The sequence below is a fragment of the Lytechinus pictus genome, chromosome 12 (assembly GCF_037042905.1).
Source record: "Lytechinus pictus isolate F3 Inbred chromosome 12, Lp3.0, whole genome shotgun sequence".
In the NCBI taxonomy this organism is placed as follows: Eukaryota; Metazoa; Echinodermata; class Echinoidea; order Temnopleuroida; family Toxopneustidae; genus Lytechinus; species Lytechinus pictus.
In genome coordinates this window covers 7,472,419-7,488,643 of record NC_087256.1, presented here as the reverse complement: position 1 = coordinate 7,488,643, position 16,225 = coordinate 7,472,419, and the positions used below count along the sequence as shown (strand labels likewise).

The 16,225-nt window shown below is 37.2% G+C and overlaps 1 protein-coding gene across 1 annotated transcript in view; it reads left to right on the top strand.

Annotated features, from left to right (window-relative positions):
* The first annotated feature begins 905 nt into the window (after positions 1 to 905).
* The window catches only part of LOC129273458 (insulin-degrading enzyme-like), a 43,148-nt gene continuing 27,828 nt past the window's right edge, over positions 906 to 16,225 (top strand). Inside the window, exons 1-6 of the mRNA XM_054910489.2 lie at positions 906 to 1,173; positions 9,793 to 9,992; positions 10,700 to 10,776; positions 12,777 to 12,803; positions 14,532 to 14,635; positions 15,830 to 15,999. Coding sequence (XP_054766464.2) covers positions 1,115 to 1,173; positions 9,793 to 9,992; positions 10,700 to 10,776; positions 12,777 to 12,803; positions 14,532 to 14,635; positions 15,830 to 15,999 — 637 coding nt within the window. The 5' untranslated portion in view covers positions 906 to 1,114. The remainder of the gene's footprint in view (positions 1,174 to 9,792; positions 9,993 to 10,699; positions 10,777 to 12,776; positions 12,804 to 14,531; positions 14,636 to 15,829; positions 16,000 to 16,225) is intronic.

Below are 16,225 nucleotides of genomic sequence, written 5' to 3'. Positions count from 1 at the left end.
CACTCACCATTTTGCCTCATATCCAGTTGGTCCAATAGGCATTTAGTCCATATACCATTTGGTCTAATCGGACTAAGTGTTAATTGTGCAAATTTAATGACAATGAAATGATTATTAGACCAACTGTTTATGAGACGTAATGGTCATAGAAAAAAAGGTGATTAGACGAAGTGATGATTGGACCAAATGATTATTGGACCAAATATGGTTGTTAGATAAAATGTTGAAGGACGGAATGGCATTAGACTAAATGAAAATATACCATGTGGTGAGTGGACGAGTTGGCAGTAGACCATTTGGATATAGGCCTATTAAATTTTTAATCCCCAGCTATTATAGATCATGTCTGATTTAACATCTGTAAACCCCCAAAACTCACCCATTCAAACCTCTTGTAATCTTCATCAAATCTATATAAATGAGTGGTTGTGAGACAGGTACGTAGGCCTATATAATTGAGGTTTTAAAAAATTGAGATAGTTATGTTAGCTATGCAACTCCATGTCAAGGTCCCAACTGAAAAGCATGATCAACAAATAGCGACAGCACTGAGCTGATCGGGCATGATTTCATGAAGGATCAAGATATGATCACAGATTTTTTTCAAATATTTCTGCGAAACTATATTAAGGAAAAAGGACACATCTTTCCCATAAGGACCGGCCCCCACCCTAGGGGGTGTTTCTCACATAAAAAAGGATGCACTAGGGGGAAATGTGACTATACTATAGGCTGCTCAAAAGGGTACGAAATATCCTGTGTGGTGGCCTTTCTTTGTTATCTTTTTTTTTTGCTTGTCAATTTTTTTCTGGTATGAAATATCCTTTATTTGTGGTTGAAAACCTTTTTTTTGGGCTTGTCAAAATTTTCCTCCGAAAAATTTGCCCCCCCTTTGGAAAATCCTGGATCCGCCCCTGTGGTCATGTGAAGATTTGAAGGTCCGATGGAAAACTATTTTGTGAAAAATATTTTTTAACGACTGGAAATTAATCTATTGACTGGTATTCGGGTACGGTGTCTCTGCATGCATTACATGTAACAGATGTGGCGTTTCCAGAGCGAAGTTGTTTAAAATTTAGACAGATTAAGGCATCGCTTGTGGAGAAAGAACTAGATGTTACGTATCCAGACATTGTACAGAGGTTTAAAATTGGCAAGATCATCAATAGAAAGGTTTGTTTCATTTAAAAAATTTATATAATTCATAAAGGTGCCGGCCACCCTCGGATCGGGTTTGTTTTACCGTTTACGGCTTCTCCGGCAACCGGCCAGCTGTCAGCTTCTCCCGCGCGGCCGGGGAGAAACGGGTAACAAAGTGAACCTCGCCCGCTGCTTCGCGCAACGCCCATGGGCATGGCAGTGCTGTACGTGCATAGCGCCAACTTAATGGCCCGTATTGTTGTTGTTTGTTGGAAATTAATGGCGACCAGTCATATTTGACTATTAGTATTACCACCCAAGGGTTCGTTACATGCCGCCACGCACAGAAAATCAAGCCATAGGCATAGAAGTCGTGTGTTGTGGACCCAAGAAGTGAGATCCCAGCACGCGCGACCCACTGGCACTAGTTAGAAATCCACTGCCAAACGCGGTTCGTGGTGCGAGGTTAGTATACTAATTAATACTAACCTCGCAATACGTGTGACTATTACCACCAACTCGTTAGGCCAACTATTATTTTCTTTCTTTTCTTCGATGTGTCCTTTTAGTTAGGCCTAGTTAGTAGTTTAAAATCGTTCCTCTCCTTTCTTTGTTTTTTTTCTTCTAATTATGAATATGAATATTATTATTATTAAAAAGCAGGGCTCGACACTAGCGCCGGTCCGACGGTCCCAGACCGGTAAAAATCACTGTCGGACCAGTAGATTTTCAGAACTAGCAAGATTTACTGGTCCGACATGACCAGTAAAAAATATCATTGTCGGGCCAGTAATTTTTCCAAAAATAGCAAGATTTATGGGTCCGACATAAACAGTAATAAAAACTATTGTTGGGCCAGTAACTTTTTCAGAAATGGTCAAATTCGCTAGTCCAACATAAACATGAAAAATATTCCATGACTCAAATTGCGAACCATTTTCCTCCCGTTAAATTCTGGCATTCACACACAGAACACACACAGAATGAATCGCATGCAATTTTTGATAGGGTAACATACAGTGTACACGTGGCTAGCCAGCCACACAGCCCACATGGTAAATTTCCTACTGGCTGCACGAACGAAGCTTGGCTAACCTCTGGCAGAAATCTCTCACAGAACTGTCAAAATTCACATTTCACACTAATGAAAAGCTCTTATAATGTCCATATTTCCTAAAAATTTGCCAAAATTGGGGTAACTCTGTCATTTGTAAGCAGTAAAAGGAGAAATTTTCACTTCTGTTTTAGTTCAAAGAGATCGGGTTTCGAGTGATATCGTCTGAATACATGATAGCCCCACATATGCATTTGTGTGTGTGTTGATACACTTGGTTTCTTTCGTAGCTAGTACTAGTATATTTTAATTGAGCCAAAAAGGAACTGATAATTTATTTATGATGATAGTTTTAGCTTTCTTCCTTTGTTTTCTTTCAATCTTTCTTTCCTTCTTTCTTTCCTTCTTTCTTTTCAATCTTTCTTTGTTTCTTCCCTCTCTTCTTTTACTGTCTTTCTTTTTTAATTTTCCCTTTTTCTTTGTCTTTTGTTCTTTCATTCTTTCTGTCCTGTTTTTTCTAATGCTCTTTCTTTTTCTTTCTTTTTTGATTTCCTTCTTTCTTTAATTCTTGAGTCCATCCATCCTATATTTATTTCTTCTTTCTTTCTTCATTTCCTTCCTTCTTTTCCCCTTTCTTTCCTTCATTCTTTGTTACTTTCTTTCTTTCCTCATTCCATCCATCCTTTCTTTACCCTTTCTTGTTTTTATTCCTTCTTTCAGCCCTTTCTCTCTTTCATTCCTTCCTTTCTTCTTTGTCTTTTGTTCTTTCTTTTTCCCCTTTGTTCCATCTATCCTTTTACCTTTTCTTTCTTCCTTTTATTTACTGCTTGCTTCCTTTCCTTTCTTTCTTTGCCAAGTTTGGTCTTTCTTTTTTGTTCTTCCTTTCATTTATTCTTTTACATTTTCTTTGCTTGCTTGCTTCCTTCCTTCTTTATTCCTTCCCAACATTCCTTTTTCCTTCTATCATTTTCCCTTTTCTTGATTTCTTCCTTCTTTCAATCCTTTCTTTCTGTTTTCCTTCTTTCCATCTCTCCTTTTACCCTTTCTTTCTTTTTTATTCCTTCTTTCCTTCTTTCTTTCTTTCATTACTTTGTCTTTTGTTCTTTCTTTCTATATTGCTTGCTTCATTTCTTTCCTTCTTTCCTTCATTCTTTTTTTCTTTTGTTCTTTCTTTCCTTCCTTTCCTTCTTTGGTTTTTTTTTTCCTTCCTTCACATTTTTTCTTTACTTTTTTCTTCCTTCGTTTCTTTTATTCTTTCTTTTTTCCTTCTTTCCATCTCTCCTTTTACCCTTTCTTTCTTGTTTTATTGCTTCTTTCCTTCTTTCTTTTTCTTTTTTCATTACTTTCTGTCTTTTGTTTTTTCTTTCTTTATTGCTTGCATCATTTCTTTCCTTCTTTTTTTTTTCTTTCTTTCTTTCTTTCTTTCCTTCCTTTTTTTCTTTCGTTCTTTCTTTCTTATTTTTGTTCTTTCTTTCCTTCCTTTCCTTCTTTCTTTCTTTTTTTCCTTCCTTCACATCTATCCTTTCTTTACCTTTGCTTTTTTCTTCCTTCCTTCCTTTCTTTTATTCTTTCTTCCTTTCTTTCTTTTTGTCTTTCATTCATTCATTCCTTCATTTTTTTTTTTTTGGGGGGGGGGGGTAACAAGAAAGGACAGCAAAATAAACTCACGCCTTTTTTTAATGTTTTCTTTATTTTTTGGGACCAGTAGATTTTAGGTTCGGACCAGTAAAAAATTGAAAAACTGGGTATCTACTGGTCCGACATGAATAGGTTGGACCAGTAGAAAAAAAGGGTTAGTGTGGAGCCCTGTAAAAAGTATCGTATCTTACAAGGTTACCTCATGATCCCGTCCCTTCTTACGACACCGTCCAGTCGGGTAACAGATGTGGCGTCGGGTTTAACTTAAACTCGGGTTTAAAGTTGTGGTTTAACTTTAAGTATGGATAGCCAATTGTTACATAAATCACTAAGGCCAAGAGAATGAAAATTTTAGATTTGCGTCCACCGCCCGCATGCTCCAAAACCTCCTGCATGAAAATGTCATTATTTAAAAAAAAATTCATTTATTTACTCTCTATCACGAAATTACAAGTTCCAAATCATTGCAGGGCAGTAAATACGCACTTACTACGTGCATACGGTATACCACTGCTGCAGCGCACCTTCGTCCATAGACTGTACTGTGTACAACGGATAGACCGTCTCGGCTCAGCGAATCGGAGATCGCTGATTGGCCAATCGCGCAGATCACATCATGACAACGTGGTCGCCAAAATAATTCCTTCGGACTGCGTGCAAAAGTATCGATAACGATAACGATAACCGGTCACATTGTCTATGCGAGAGATGGTCTTGGTTCGTGATCGGATCGCTCCAGTATCGATCAAAAATTATCGAGACTCGGCAATTTCATGCATATTCACGCGACGCTCCGAAACCCGGAAATCAATTGACTTTGTACACGTTGCGATAGACTCTACAAACTCCAACGAACACGATGCCATATCGACGCTAATTCGTAAGATTTTGACCGAAAAGCAAGAAGTAATCGAATTCACTTACCTGTGCGGTATTGGTGAGAAAATAGACCCTCCGAGAATACCTTTCATAATTCATATAAAATATAGGGAAGTGAATTTCTAGGTCGATTTTGGTATGAGGTGATAGAGAATTGCACACTTGTTTTGGTGGAATACTGTGTGGGGCTATGCAATGCGCATGCTTACTATATTTTCATTCATAAATTGGCTCTCGGCAGTGGCTGGATGACGTCATGTAATAAGCAAAAATGTACATGCCTGCAAAAAATAATGAATAATGAAAAAAAGCCTCATGTCATTTGAAAATTTTTCGGACGCAAATCTAATGCCTTACTTCTCATGGCCTAACGGTGGAGATATCATATTTCAGCTCATTTGGCTCTCAAAACATTCACAATTGTCTAGGAAGTATAAATAGATAATTGTCTTCACCATCGATGAATCAAGAAAGAGCACAGTAAACATAAGAAATATATACAACTCAATAAAAATTTTGACACTTTTGGCTTCCCATAATTTTAGCACAGAGTTAGACCATGGTCTAAGTTAAACCTAACCCAGCCCCAGGGAGCTCCCGCCCGCTGCGCGGGCGGGAGCCCAGGGGCTTACCGTGTATTTGACCATACTCACGGGACTAGCGTGATTTATGGTCTAAATATTTCTCCAAATAAATTTTGAAAACAGAAGTTATGCACTTACCACGATTATATAGATGAAGGTCTAACGAGTGGCAGTTTCCTGACATCGAGGCACAGACTGGAACCTCAAAAAAATGAATAGTTCTCTCCTTCTAACCCCGTCTCGAACGGCCATTTTTGTTATGAATCGTAACAAAATGGCCGATCGAGACTGGGGTAGAAGGAGAGAACTTTTCGTTTTTTGAGGTTCCAGTCTGAGCCCCGATGTCAGGAAACTGCCACTCGTTAGACCTTCATCCAAATAATCGTGGTAAGTGCATAATTTCTGTTTTCACAATTCATTTGGAGAAATATTTAGACCATAAATCACGCTAGTCCCGTGAGTATGGTCAAATACACGGTAAGCCCCTGGGCTCCCTGGGTTAAGTTAAACCTAACTTCAGAATACGGGCCAATTTGTTCCGCCATCTTGCTTGTTAGTCGCCGATAAAATGCGCATTTTCAGATTTTTTTACGCTCAGTCATTATCCATGACTGAAACATTGACCAATCAAAAACTAAGATTCTACAAGAAATATGAATATTCATTTACGAAAGTATAAACATAAATAATTCAGTTTTAATTATGTGAAATTTAAACCCAATAATTCAAAATAGGGTTAGTTTTATGTCTCTAAAATGACCCTTAAACCAGAATTTTTTTTTTTTTAAATAAGGGTTTTCCCAAGTTGCCATGGTAACGCGGTCTGAATTAAAAAAACTTAGCAAACACTTCATTTCAGTGATCGAGGATGCAATTGTTCACGGTGTTTGTCTACATAAGTTATATTATTTTTTTCCAGACCATGGATGAACTTTCAAAAAGAGAAATTTTAGGCTAGTTTTTACGATTTCAGGCAATTTTCTGACACAGGCACTTTGAAGACGTAATTTTTACAGAATTAGAAGAAGACATTGTGGATTTTCTTATTATCACGACGGATATGCAAGGACGTCTAAACAAATCAAACAAAGTTTATTGATACATTTTTGATAATGCAAAAAGAGACATTCAAGTCTCTGATTGAGAGCCGCAGATTGTACATTCGCACGGCGCAATCGTAACGTTTTTGCTGAATTCATCGGGGCGAAAACTCCAAGCGAGCCGTACCGCTCACCACTCCCGAACGCTGTGCTGTATGTTTGATGAGATATCCGGTGGATTTCGTGCTTATAAATTTGTTTTTTCTACAATGCCACTATTTCATTAAAATTATTTGTCATGATAACATTGGAAATATTATCGTTTAACGGCCCAAAGGATCAACTGGAATAAAAGATACTTTGAAATATTGTCAGAGAGTGATTAATTAGGTGATGTTTATGGTCAGAATTTAGTCATGGCTTCGGGTGAACTTACGCGAATGCGGTCACTTGCGCACGGGGCGAGTCAGGCTGGCCCTTTGGTGGGTGGCCGTTGGGCAACGTGCAGTGCAGCTAGAGCAGAGTTGGGGAGTTAGGTAAAAATACTTTGAAATAAATAATCTGCAAATATTTTTGTCTTGTCTGTTTTGATTAATTAGATAAGAAATTCAAATTCTCAAAGTTTACATCAAATTTTAGACAGTGGCATAACAAAAAGAGGTGCTTTATGGGGGGGGGGGGGCCTTGCCTCTAAATTTCTTCATGAACAAGAAAAAAAAGAGGAAAAGGAAAGAGAATCGTGCGAAATCCTGTAATTGGATTTTTGTAACAATAACGTCAAAATTATGCTCATGTCGCTTGCTCGCAACTATATTCATAAATTTTGCCTGATACGCCATATCGTATAACCCACAATTTTTTGCGCTTGTTACGCCACTGATATAACAGCTAGTTTATGCCAACATTATTTGGTTGCGGGATCAAAGAATCAGCTATAGCTAAACATTTATACTTTATGCCTGTTCAACTTCAAATACAGGTTTAGGCCTGTATTTATGAGATGTTTGTAAGATCTATGGGTGCCTTTATTATTTTCATTTTCAATTAAAACAATTATTATTACTTATGTATTAATTTAGTATAAACCTCCATGATACATTGTGTTAAATCATACAATTTCTGTTATAGAAAGCCCTTTAAAAAAATGCTCAGTAGCAGACCCCCCCATAAACACAATAAAAATGTGTATAAAATTAATTGACCCCCCCTCCCCTATCGAGGACAAAATAAAGAAAAATGTTCAAAATAATTGACCGCCCCCCTTTGATGAGGCAGCTGTCGGTGGCATGATGTCTTTGACTTTTGTTTGCTTGTTAAAATAGTTTTGAAGAAATAGGGGCACTCTAAGCTAGTGTCCCCTATGAAAATCGATCTGGATCTGCAAGTGCATGGGGCTGCGCCCTCTCCAACGTCATAGCTACCCCATATCTTTAGGTTCTAGCTCTCATATTTACAGCTCCCTGATTTTTAGGAAGAAAAAAAACGAGGCAAAAAAAAGAGTGAAATAAATCAAATATGATTAATCAAAATTTGAGTTGTTTGAAAGAATTATCATAATTTTAAAAGATTACTTATCAGAGAAACTAAATTAAATTCTACAACCATGATGAAGAATAACAGCAATCTTGATAAATTCTGTTGTTGTTTTTTGCAAAATCAGAACCAATTAACCCTTTTCTGATTTTTCTGTCACTTTATATATTTTGGAGAAAAAAGGTGTTCATCGACGCCCTGTACTGTATGATGAAACTGTATCGCCACTCCGACCTCTTACCCCCCCTCTCTCTCTCTCTCTCTCTCTCTCCCTCCCCTCCCCCCCACCACAAAGCCCCTTGCTCCTTTCTCTTATCTCACCTTGACCTTAATTATTTAATTTGGCGGTACAGTCAAAGTGTCAAACGTGACTGGTTGCCATCATAGTTTCATACCCAACAAACAACAACAATTCTGTTGTTCGACCCAACATCATTCCTTTCACTACGCGTAAGGCTATACGTGGGCCTGCACAAACAACGTGGGTTAACAAAAACTGACCCGCGTTTGGACTGAAATTGTGATTGAAATAAAAGTGTTATAAATATTACAAAAATATGGGTATAATAAAGGATATTTGATTAACGGAAAAACATCCATCGCTAATTCATAAAAACGCTGGGAAAGATTTGACAGAGGTTTTTTATCAACGGTAATCAAGGGGATTTAGTGTATGGATGAATGGCGTTCGAGCGTTAGCCGGTGAGGGCGCGGGCCACATCTGGCAGTATGGCATCGTCCATTAAGCTGACGTTAGCCAGCGGCGACTGCACGTACGTGGGCTCCACTCCACTTCACTACCGCTACTATGCTACACCTACCCAAACAGCAAGGTACATGTACAAAGCTTGCTGTGATACTCCGAGTGACCAGGTGACAAAGGCCAAAGGTGGAAGTTCTGGGGGGGATATAAAAAATTAGGGAGGACAATGACATTTTGAATTTGTGAAGGAACCCCAACAAGTTTGGTATCATTGGAAAGCTTGTAAAATGAGAAATAGAATGGTGCTTTAAAATAACTGAGGCTCAGTAGCTTATAGACTTACAGATGTAAATCATGTATTTCAAGTTAAAACGTAGAAGATTCAGTGTTTCATTCTGCCTGTTTTTACCTTTACCCGTTTACCCGAGATTCTGGAAGAGTGCTGTGGATCCCAGCAGTCGGGCTTCCAGTTCTGTGGAAAAAAAATTTAGAACGTCAGATTTACAACAATCCAACATCAGCTAACAAAGTTAACTTGAATTTTTAGATCCATCTACCTAAATTTGGTATCATAGGAAAGTTTATTTAAAAAGACATCTGATGGCATTTAACCCATTGAAGATGAGTCTGGAGTATACTCGGGCTGGCTTGTTATATAAAAATCAGCTCGTCTTCAATTGGTTAAAGTTAGCCTTCAGGACTCCATGATGATATTTTTAAATATTTTGACATATACTTCTTCATCATGGAGCCTTGAACCACCTCCCATATATGTATAAGAGACACATCAAAACAAAGATGGATTTCCCAAGGAAATTCATCTTTGTAGATAGAAATCGCGTAAATGTTTGTGATTTTATTTATTTTACACCTTCATACGCCTAATGCGTATGAAGGTTTAAAAAATTGGTTAATAAAAAGGTGAAAAATTGAAGGTTTCTTACCAGACCGATCTCGTGTAGATCCCTCGATCCGTTTGTCAACAAAGCAAATACAATAGGTCTGACCCTTGAACCACTTCGTTATGACGTACCTTCGATTAGCGATGTTAAAAAATGCTGTTTTGAAGAACAATTTATAGATAAAACTTATTATTTAAAAAATACTAAAATTCAACACATAATTATAAATAATTATTTAGAAAATTTTCATCAACTTGATCACAGCCAGGAAGGATTTCTTCCCTATGCCCTCCTGAAATCTCTCTCTTTCTCTCACCAGTTCTTTTGCTGCTTATCAGACCTCTGCCAACATGACTTCCTCAAAGAATCCAGCCATTGCAAAGGAGTATGAGAACATAATCAAGTCTGCCCAGGACAAGAGACTCTATCGAGGCCTTCAACTCAATAATGGCATGAAGATCGTTCTCATTAGTGATCCTACAACAGAGAAGTCTGCTGCTGCCCTTGACGTCCATGTTGGTATGTAGAAAATACAGGGCTCTATTTCATGAAAATTTCTTTGCAAGGATTATTATTCATATCACTGATTTATCATGAGATGCTGTGTGAAGTGTTTGGAATGTATCAACTATACTTATTCACTCTAAAATCCTTAATTGGCGATATAGAATATAGGAGAATCTGCTCAATTTGATCTTCCATAAGTCAAATAAAGCATCAAAGCACTATTAAAGTCAAATAGATTTCTGTGGTCCTAAAATATTTACTTGGGCAGATTCACCTGTACATTTAAATGATAGAAATTGATTTAAAGTATTTTCTAAGCTTTTATGACAGTGGTTACTCCCACCAATTTACTTGTGCCACCTTATTAGTGGAACAAATCTTGTCATAGTGATCTTACTGTAACTTCTCGATCAGTAGTTTCAGTGACCACTCATATGCAAGTGTTTGGACGCTACAGGTGCACATACTACATGTACATGTAGTAATCTTTTGACAGAGCATTTTCCAGGCATTTCTCTGTTGACAATGTGTCATCGGCAGGGATTCATCTCAAAATGTCGACAGAGAATGCTTTTCTTGGTTACTGCAGCATTCTACTACGAGGCACAGTTCATAACTACATATAGAATCAGCTGGTTTCTTCGTTTACTCTACTCATCAGCATGAGATGGCTATTTTTCTGTCACAGTTTTTGGTTTCTTATCATCTCTGTTTTTCAGGTTCCTTGTCAGACCCGTGGGAGATTCCTGGTCTTGCTCATTTTCTTGAGCACATGCTCTTTCTTGGAACCGAGAAGGTATAAACTTTGAATTACCATTTGATTATGTTTTATTAAATGTACATGTAACTACAATGTGTACATGGGAAAAGAAACTTAGATCCACCCAATCAAATCCGATAGGGTATTTTAAATCCATTTTGTCAACTGTAATTCCTGGTAATAATTTAAAAATATCAACTATTAAATGATAATGGTATTGTTATTAAATTGCGTATTGTATTTGCTTATTTGCAAATATTTCTCTTTATGTAAACACAGAGCCAAGGTATGTATTATTTGTTTGTAAAATAGTGGGGTGGATCCCTGTTATTACATTAACCATACTCATCTTTAAACCATGACTGGTAATACGTGTATTTTACTTTTGAAAACTCACCACCGATCATAAGCAAAATTGCATGTCTGGCAAAATGAGTGTCAATGGGGGGGGGGGGGGGGGGGTTTCACGAGGAGTTACACTTATGTGTTACTTTATAAAGTCCTGCTTAAACACCAGCACGCATACTATGTATTGCATATAACCTGATTGATATGCAGAAAAGTGCGTCCTCTACAATGTAAGCACGATCTGACCAATATGATGATGTGTTATATACTTTACGCAACTGGGAATGTAAAGGGGAAGTTCACCATGAAGAAAAGTTAAGTGTAAAAGTTGTAAAAAATAAAAACAATGGGCAAACGTTCTAGGAAAATCCTTCAGAGATTAAAAAAAAAGTTATTAGAATTTCTTTTTTGTGACGTCAATTATGAGCAGCTTCCCCATATATCGTGTAGTAAAAAAATCTGTATTATGTCTTTTTCCCCCAAAAATGAAAATTGTTTTTATTGTACCTTCAGTATATCAAGAGACAAATCATTTCAAACCAACTCCTGAAAGAAACAAATTTTAATCATCAGGAACCATTAAAAAATTAAAATTCATGCATTTTATATGATATAACATACATGTATGGGATAGCTGCTCGTAATTGACCTCCCAAATCCAAAACTTAGAATTTGAATACCTTTCTTAATCTTAGATGGGTTTTCCTTAGATCTTCACCAATATTTTTTAATGGTATTTTTATAACAAGCTTTTCGTCAGGATGAACTTCCCATTTAAGTGAGATATTTAACCCTATCTAGGCCGGGGGGGGGGGCCTCGGAGGCCCCCCCTCAACGATTCGCACAATATTTTTGCCGCGCAAATTTTTTTGACCGCACTGCTCGCTGACTTTTTACTTTCAAGTCTTGTGCAACTTTTGAGACCAATTTTGCGTCACCTGGGTACATGTTTCCGAAATTACGCAACATTATGTAAGTGCATGTCAGACAAAAAATTGCTCAAAAACGTGATTTTGTGTACAAAGTCAATGCAAATTGTGTTTTCAACCAAAAATCATAAATGTATGATTTTTTTTAGTTTTGTTGGTCTAAATGTATTAATTTTATGCTTTTTATGATCTCAGAAGAGGCCCCAATAAATTTCATTGAAAAAAAGGTAAAAAAAACCAAAGAAATATATAAGAAATTGAAAAAAACAATATAATACATAAGAAAATGATTTGATATCTCAATTTTGTTCATGTACACTTGCTAAGAACACCACAAAGAGATTCTATACCAAAAATTAGCACATTTGGAGCTTTATTTAGGGAGTTAGAGGAAAAGTATAATTTCGCATACTAATTACGCATAAATTAGCGTAATCACTTAATAGCAATTCACATGAAATAAATTACTATAAAGTTTTGTAGATTATATCCCAGACAACGTGCGTGATGAATTTTGGCGCGATCGCACGGTCGACGGCCGAGATCTCAAGCGGGGGCCTAAGAGGCCCCCCCCCCCCAGCCATATGAACTCCCAAAATACCCCGGCCTAGATAGGGTTAATCATGCTTTGTGAACCCCCCACCCTGTCTCACATTTACACCCTCAACCAATCATTTGTTCAGGATTAAGATTCACAACCTTCAACAGATTACTGCACACATCACCTAAACCATTCCCTTTGCTTGTTCCTTTGTACAGTATCCATCAGAAAATGCATACTCACAGGTAAGTCCAACAAACAATTCCTTCTTGTGAAATGTTTCTGTAAAATGAAGATTAGTTATTGATCATGAGCTTATTTTCACGATTAAAGGAGAATGAAACTCTTGGAGCAAGTTAGCTTTTGTTAAAGCAGAAAAATCAAAGAATAAGATCAACAAAAGTTTGAGTAAAATAGGACTAGCAATAGAAAAGTTATGAGCATTTGAATGTCGAGATCACTAATGCTATGGAGATCCTCCCATTGGCAATGCGACCAAGATCTATGATGTCACAGATGAACAACTCTCCCCTTTTGGACACTGAAAATATACCCCAAAACATCTCTTTTTGCTCATTCTAATCATATGACAAACGATTCATCAATGATATAATGTTGTGAAACCTCTGTACTTGTCCTCTCATAAAGAGAACACCTCACCTTGTGATAGACTCTATAAAAGTGAGAATATAAGTGAAATAAATACTAAAGTAATGAGGGAGTTGTACGTGTGTGACATCACAGATCTTGGTCGCATTGCCAATAGGAGGAACTACATGGCATTAGTGATCTCAATATTCAAATGCTCATAACTTTCTTATTATTCATTCAACCTTCCTCAAACTTTCAACAATATGTTTCTTTGATTTTTCTCTTTGATATGGATTCAGCTGGTTTCAGGGGTTTCATTCTCCTTTAATCATTACAATTTTTTAAACCAATGGAATCAATCATAAAAATAAGCTCCACAATCAATTGCTAAACTTTACATGTATATTACAAGGCCCTGACCTGTCTATAATTCCTTTGTTGGATCACTCTTGAAGAAGTCCAAAATTTTATATCAGGGACAGTTCAGGGGAGCATTTCATGAAACACTTTGTCACAAGCTACCAAAATCCTTGCATCTGATAGGCTCAGAGCAAATTTTTCATTCAGTTTGCTTCGTGAAACACTCCCTGGGTGTACAGGTTCCATTTCATTTGCTCCGGTGACAATTGCTCCGATGGAAAATCGGCATGTTGAGTCTAACATATAACCTTACCTCCAAAATTGAATAATCCCTGATCCTTATCTTTACATTATTTTGAGATAAAAACTACATTACAATCCTAACCCTGACCCTATGCCTTCTGAGAGATTAAGGCCGGAGCAAATGTCATATCACTAGGTGTACAAGCTGTATGTAGTCCCTAGATGTACAATGACCTTGCGTTTATCAGCATGCATGTCGCCAGTTCCGTAAATAATGATATGATTGTCCACTTCATAGAATCATTGATCTTGGATTACTTCAGTATACTTCAATTTATTTCTGTATATATGTTCTCCCTGCATGATACAATGCAGCTGTTTGATTGTATCTAAAGAGAGACAGATTTGTCATTGCTGTAAATGAGGGCTGAACATAGTTTACCAAAATTGTGACATTTACTCTAAATATATATATATAGAGAGAGAGAGAGATTTTTTTTTTTTTTTTTTTGGGGGGGGGGGGTTCTAGTTAGACGATATCACCTCTCAAAGCATGTTGCAGTATATTTCAGACTACAGAGCAACATAAACTTCAAAATAACAAGAGCAAGCCAATATCCATGCATATGTCTGAATTCAAGCTCTAATGGTTTTCTTGTATATTCTGAAACCATTTGTGTAGTACACTCACACTTTGTAAACACAACAGGAAAAACTTAAGCTTCCTATTTTGTCTCACATATTCATGTTGTGCTTATATCTTTATTTTTCAATCCCAGTTTTTGAACGAGCATGGAGGGTTTGCTAATGCATACACCAGCGGTGAGCATACCAACTTTTACTTTGATGTCTCACATGAACATCTACAGGGAGCCCTTGATAGGTGAGAATTAATTTCATTTTTTTCCTTTCACTTCTTTCTTGACAGATTTCTTTGCTCAATTATTCTCTCTCTCTTCTACCTTTTCTCTCTGTTAATTTTATACCTGTCCTCTCCTTTTCTCTCTTTTTTCTGTGACCTTAAATCAATTTGACAAGATATGAGAGTAATTAAATTTTGCACCTTGTCTATGAAAATTTATATGGGAGAGCTTTATTGTTTTCCTCTCCATTTATTCAACTCTTTCTTTTCTACATTGCCAAAGTTTGTTTCTGTTCCACTTTAACCCTATCTCGGCTGGGGTATTTTGGGAGTTCATATGGACGGGGGAGGGCCTCCCAGGCCCTCCCTTGAGATCTTGGCCGTTGGCCGCGCGATCGCGCCGAAAATTGGCACGGAGGTTGTCTTGGACATAATCTTCAAAACTGTATAGTAATTCGTTTCATGCAAATTGCTGTTAAGCGATTATGCTAATTTATGCATAATTAGTATGCGAAATCATACTTTTCCCTCTAACTCCCTAAATAAAGCTCCAAATGTTTCAATTTTTGGTATAAAAACTCTTTTAGGTGTTCCTAGCAAGTGTACATGAAAAAAATTGCGATATCAAATCAATTTCTTATGTATCTTATTGTTTTTTGCTATTTCTTTGTTTTTTGGACCTTTTGTTCTTCATTGTTTTTTTCAATGAAATTTGTTGAGGACTCTTCTGAGACCATAAACAGCAAAAAATAAATATATTTAGACCTGCAAAACTAAAAATAATCATACATTTATGATTTTTGGTTGAAAACACAATTTGCATTGACTTTGTACACGAAATCACGTTTTTGAGCAATTTTTTATCTGACACGCACATACATTATGTTGCGTAAATTCGGAACCGCATACCCGGGTGACGCAAAACTGGTCTCAAAAGTTGCGCAAGACTACAAAGTAAAAAGTCAGCGAGCGGCGTGGTCAAAAATTTTTGCGCGGCAAAAATATTGCGTGAATCGTTGAGGGGGGCCTCTGAGGCCCCCCCCAGCCTGGATAGGGTTAACCCCAAAGGACAAGATCTGAGAAGTCAACATACCACATGGATAATCTATCCTCAGGAACATCCCCTGCAGTTCTGCTTGTATTTGTTTATTTTTGTTGTCACACAGTGCATTGGTTATTGTCTTGACAACATGTACTTAACTCTAATTTTCATAGGTTTGCCCAGTTCTTTCACTGTCCTCTGTTCAACCAAGATGCCCAAGATAGGGAAGTCAACGCTGTGGATTCTGAGAATGACAAAAACCTCAAGGCAGATTCTTGGAGGATCTTTCAACTTGACAAGGCTACAGTCAACCCATCCCATCCCTTTAGCAAATTTAACACGGGTGAGAAAACAAATTTTGTCATTTGGTGACCTACAGAGATGTTATGGCTCAGTCTTTGTGAGTTACAAGGTCCGGGATTCAAATCCCATTCCTTTAAAAAATTCAACATGGGTGTGGAATGAACAGAACAGAACATAATACCCCTGTTGGGTATTATGGCTCATTTGGTAAGTCTCTGGAATTTGAACCTCAAGGTCCGGGATATAAATCCCACCACAGCACTTGT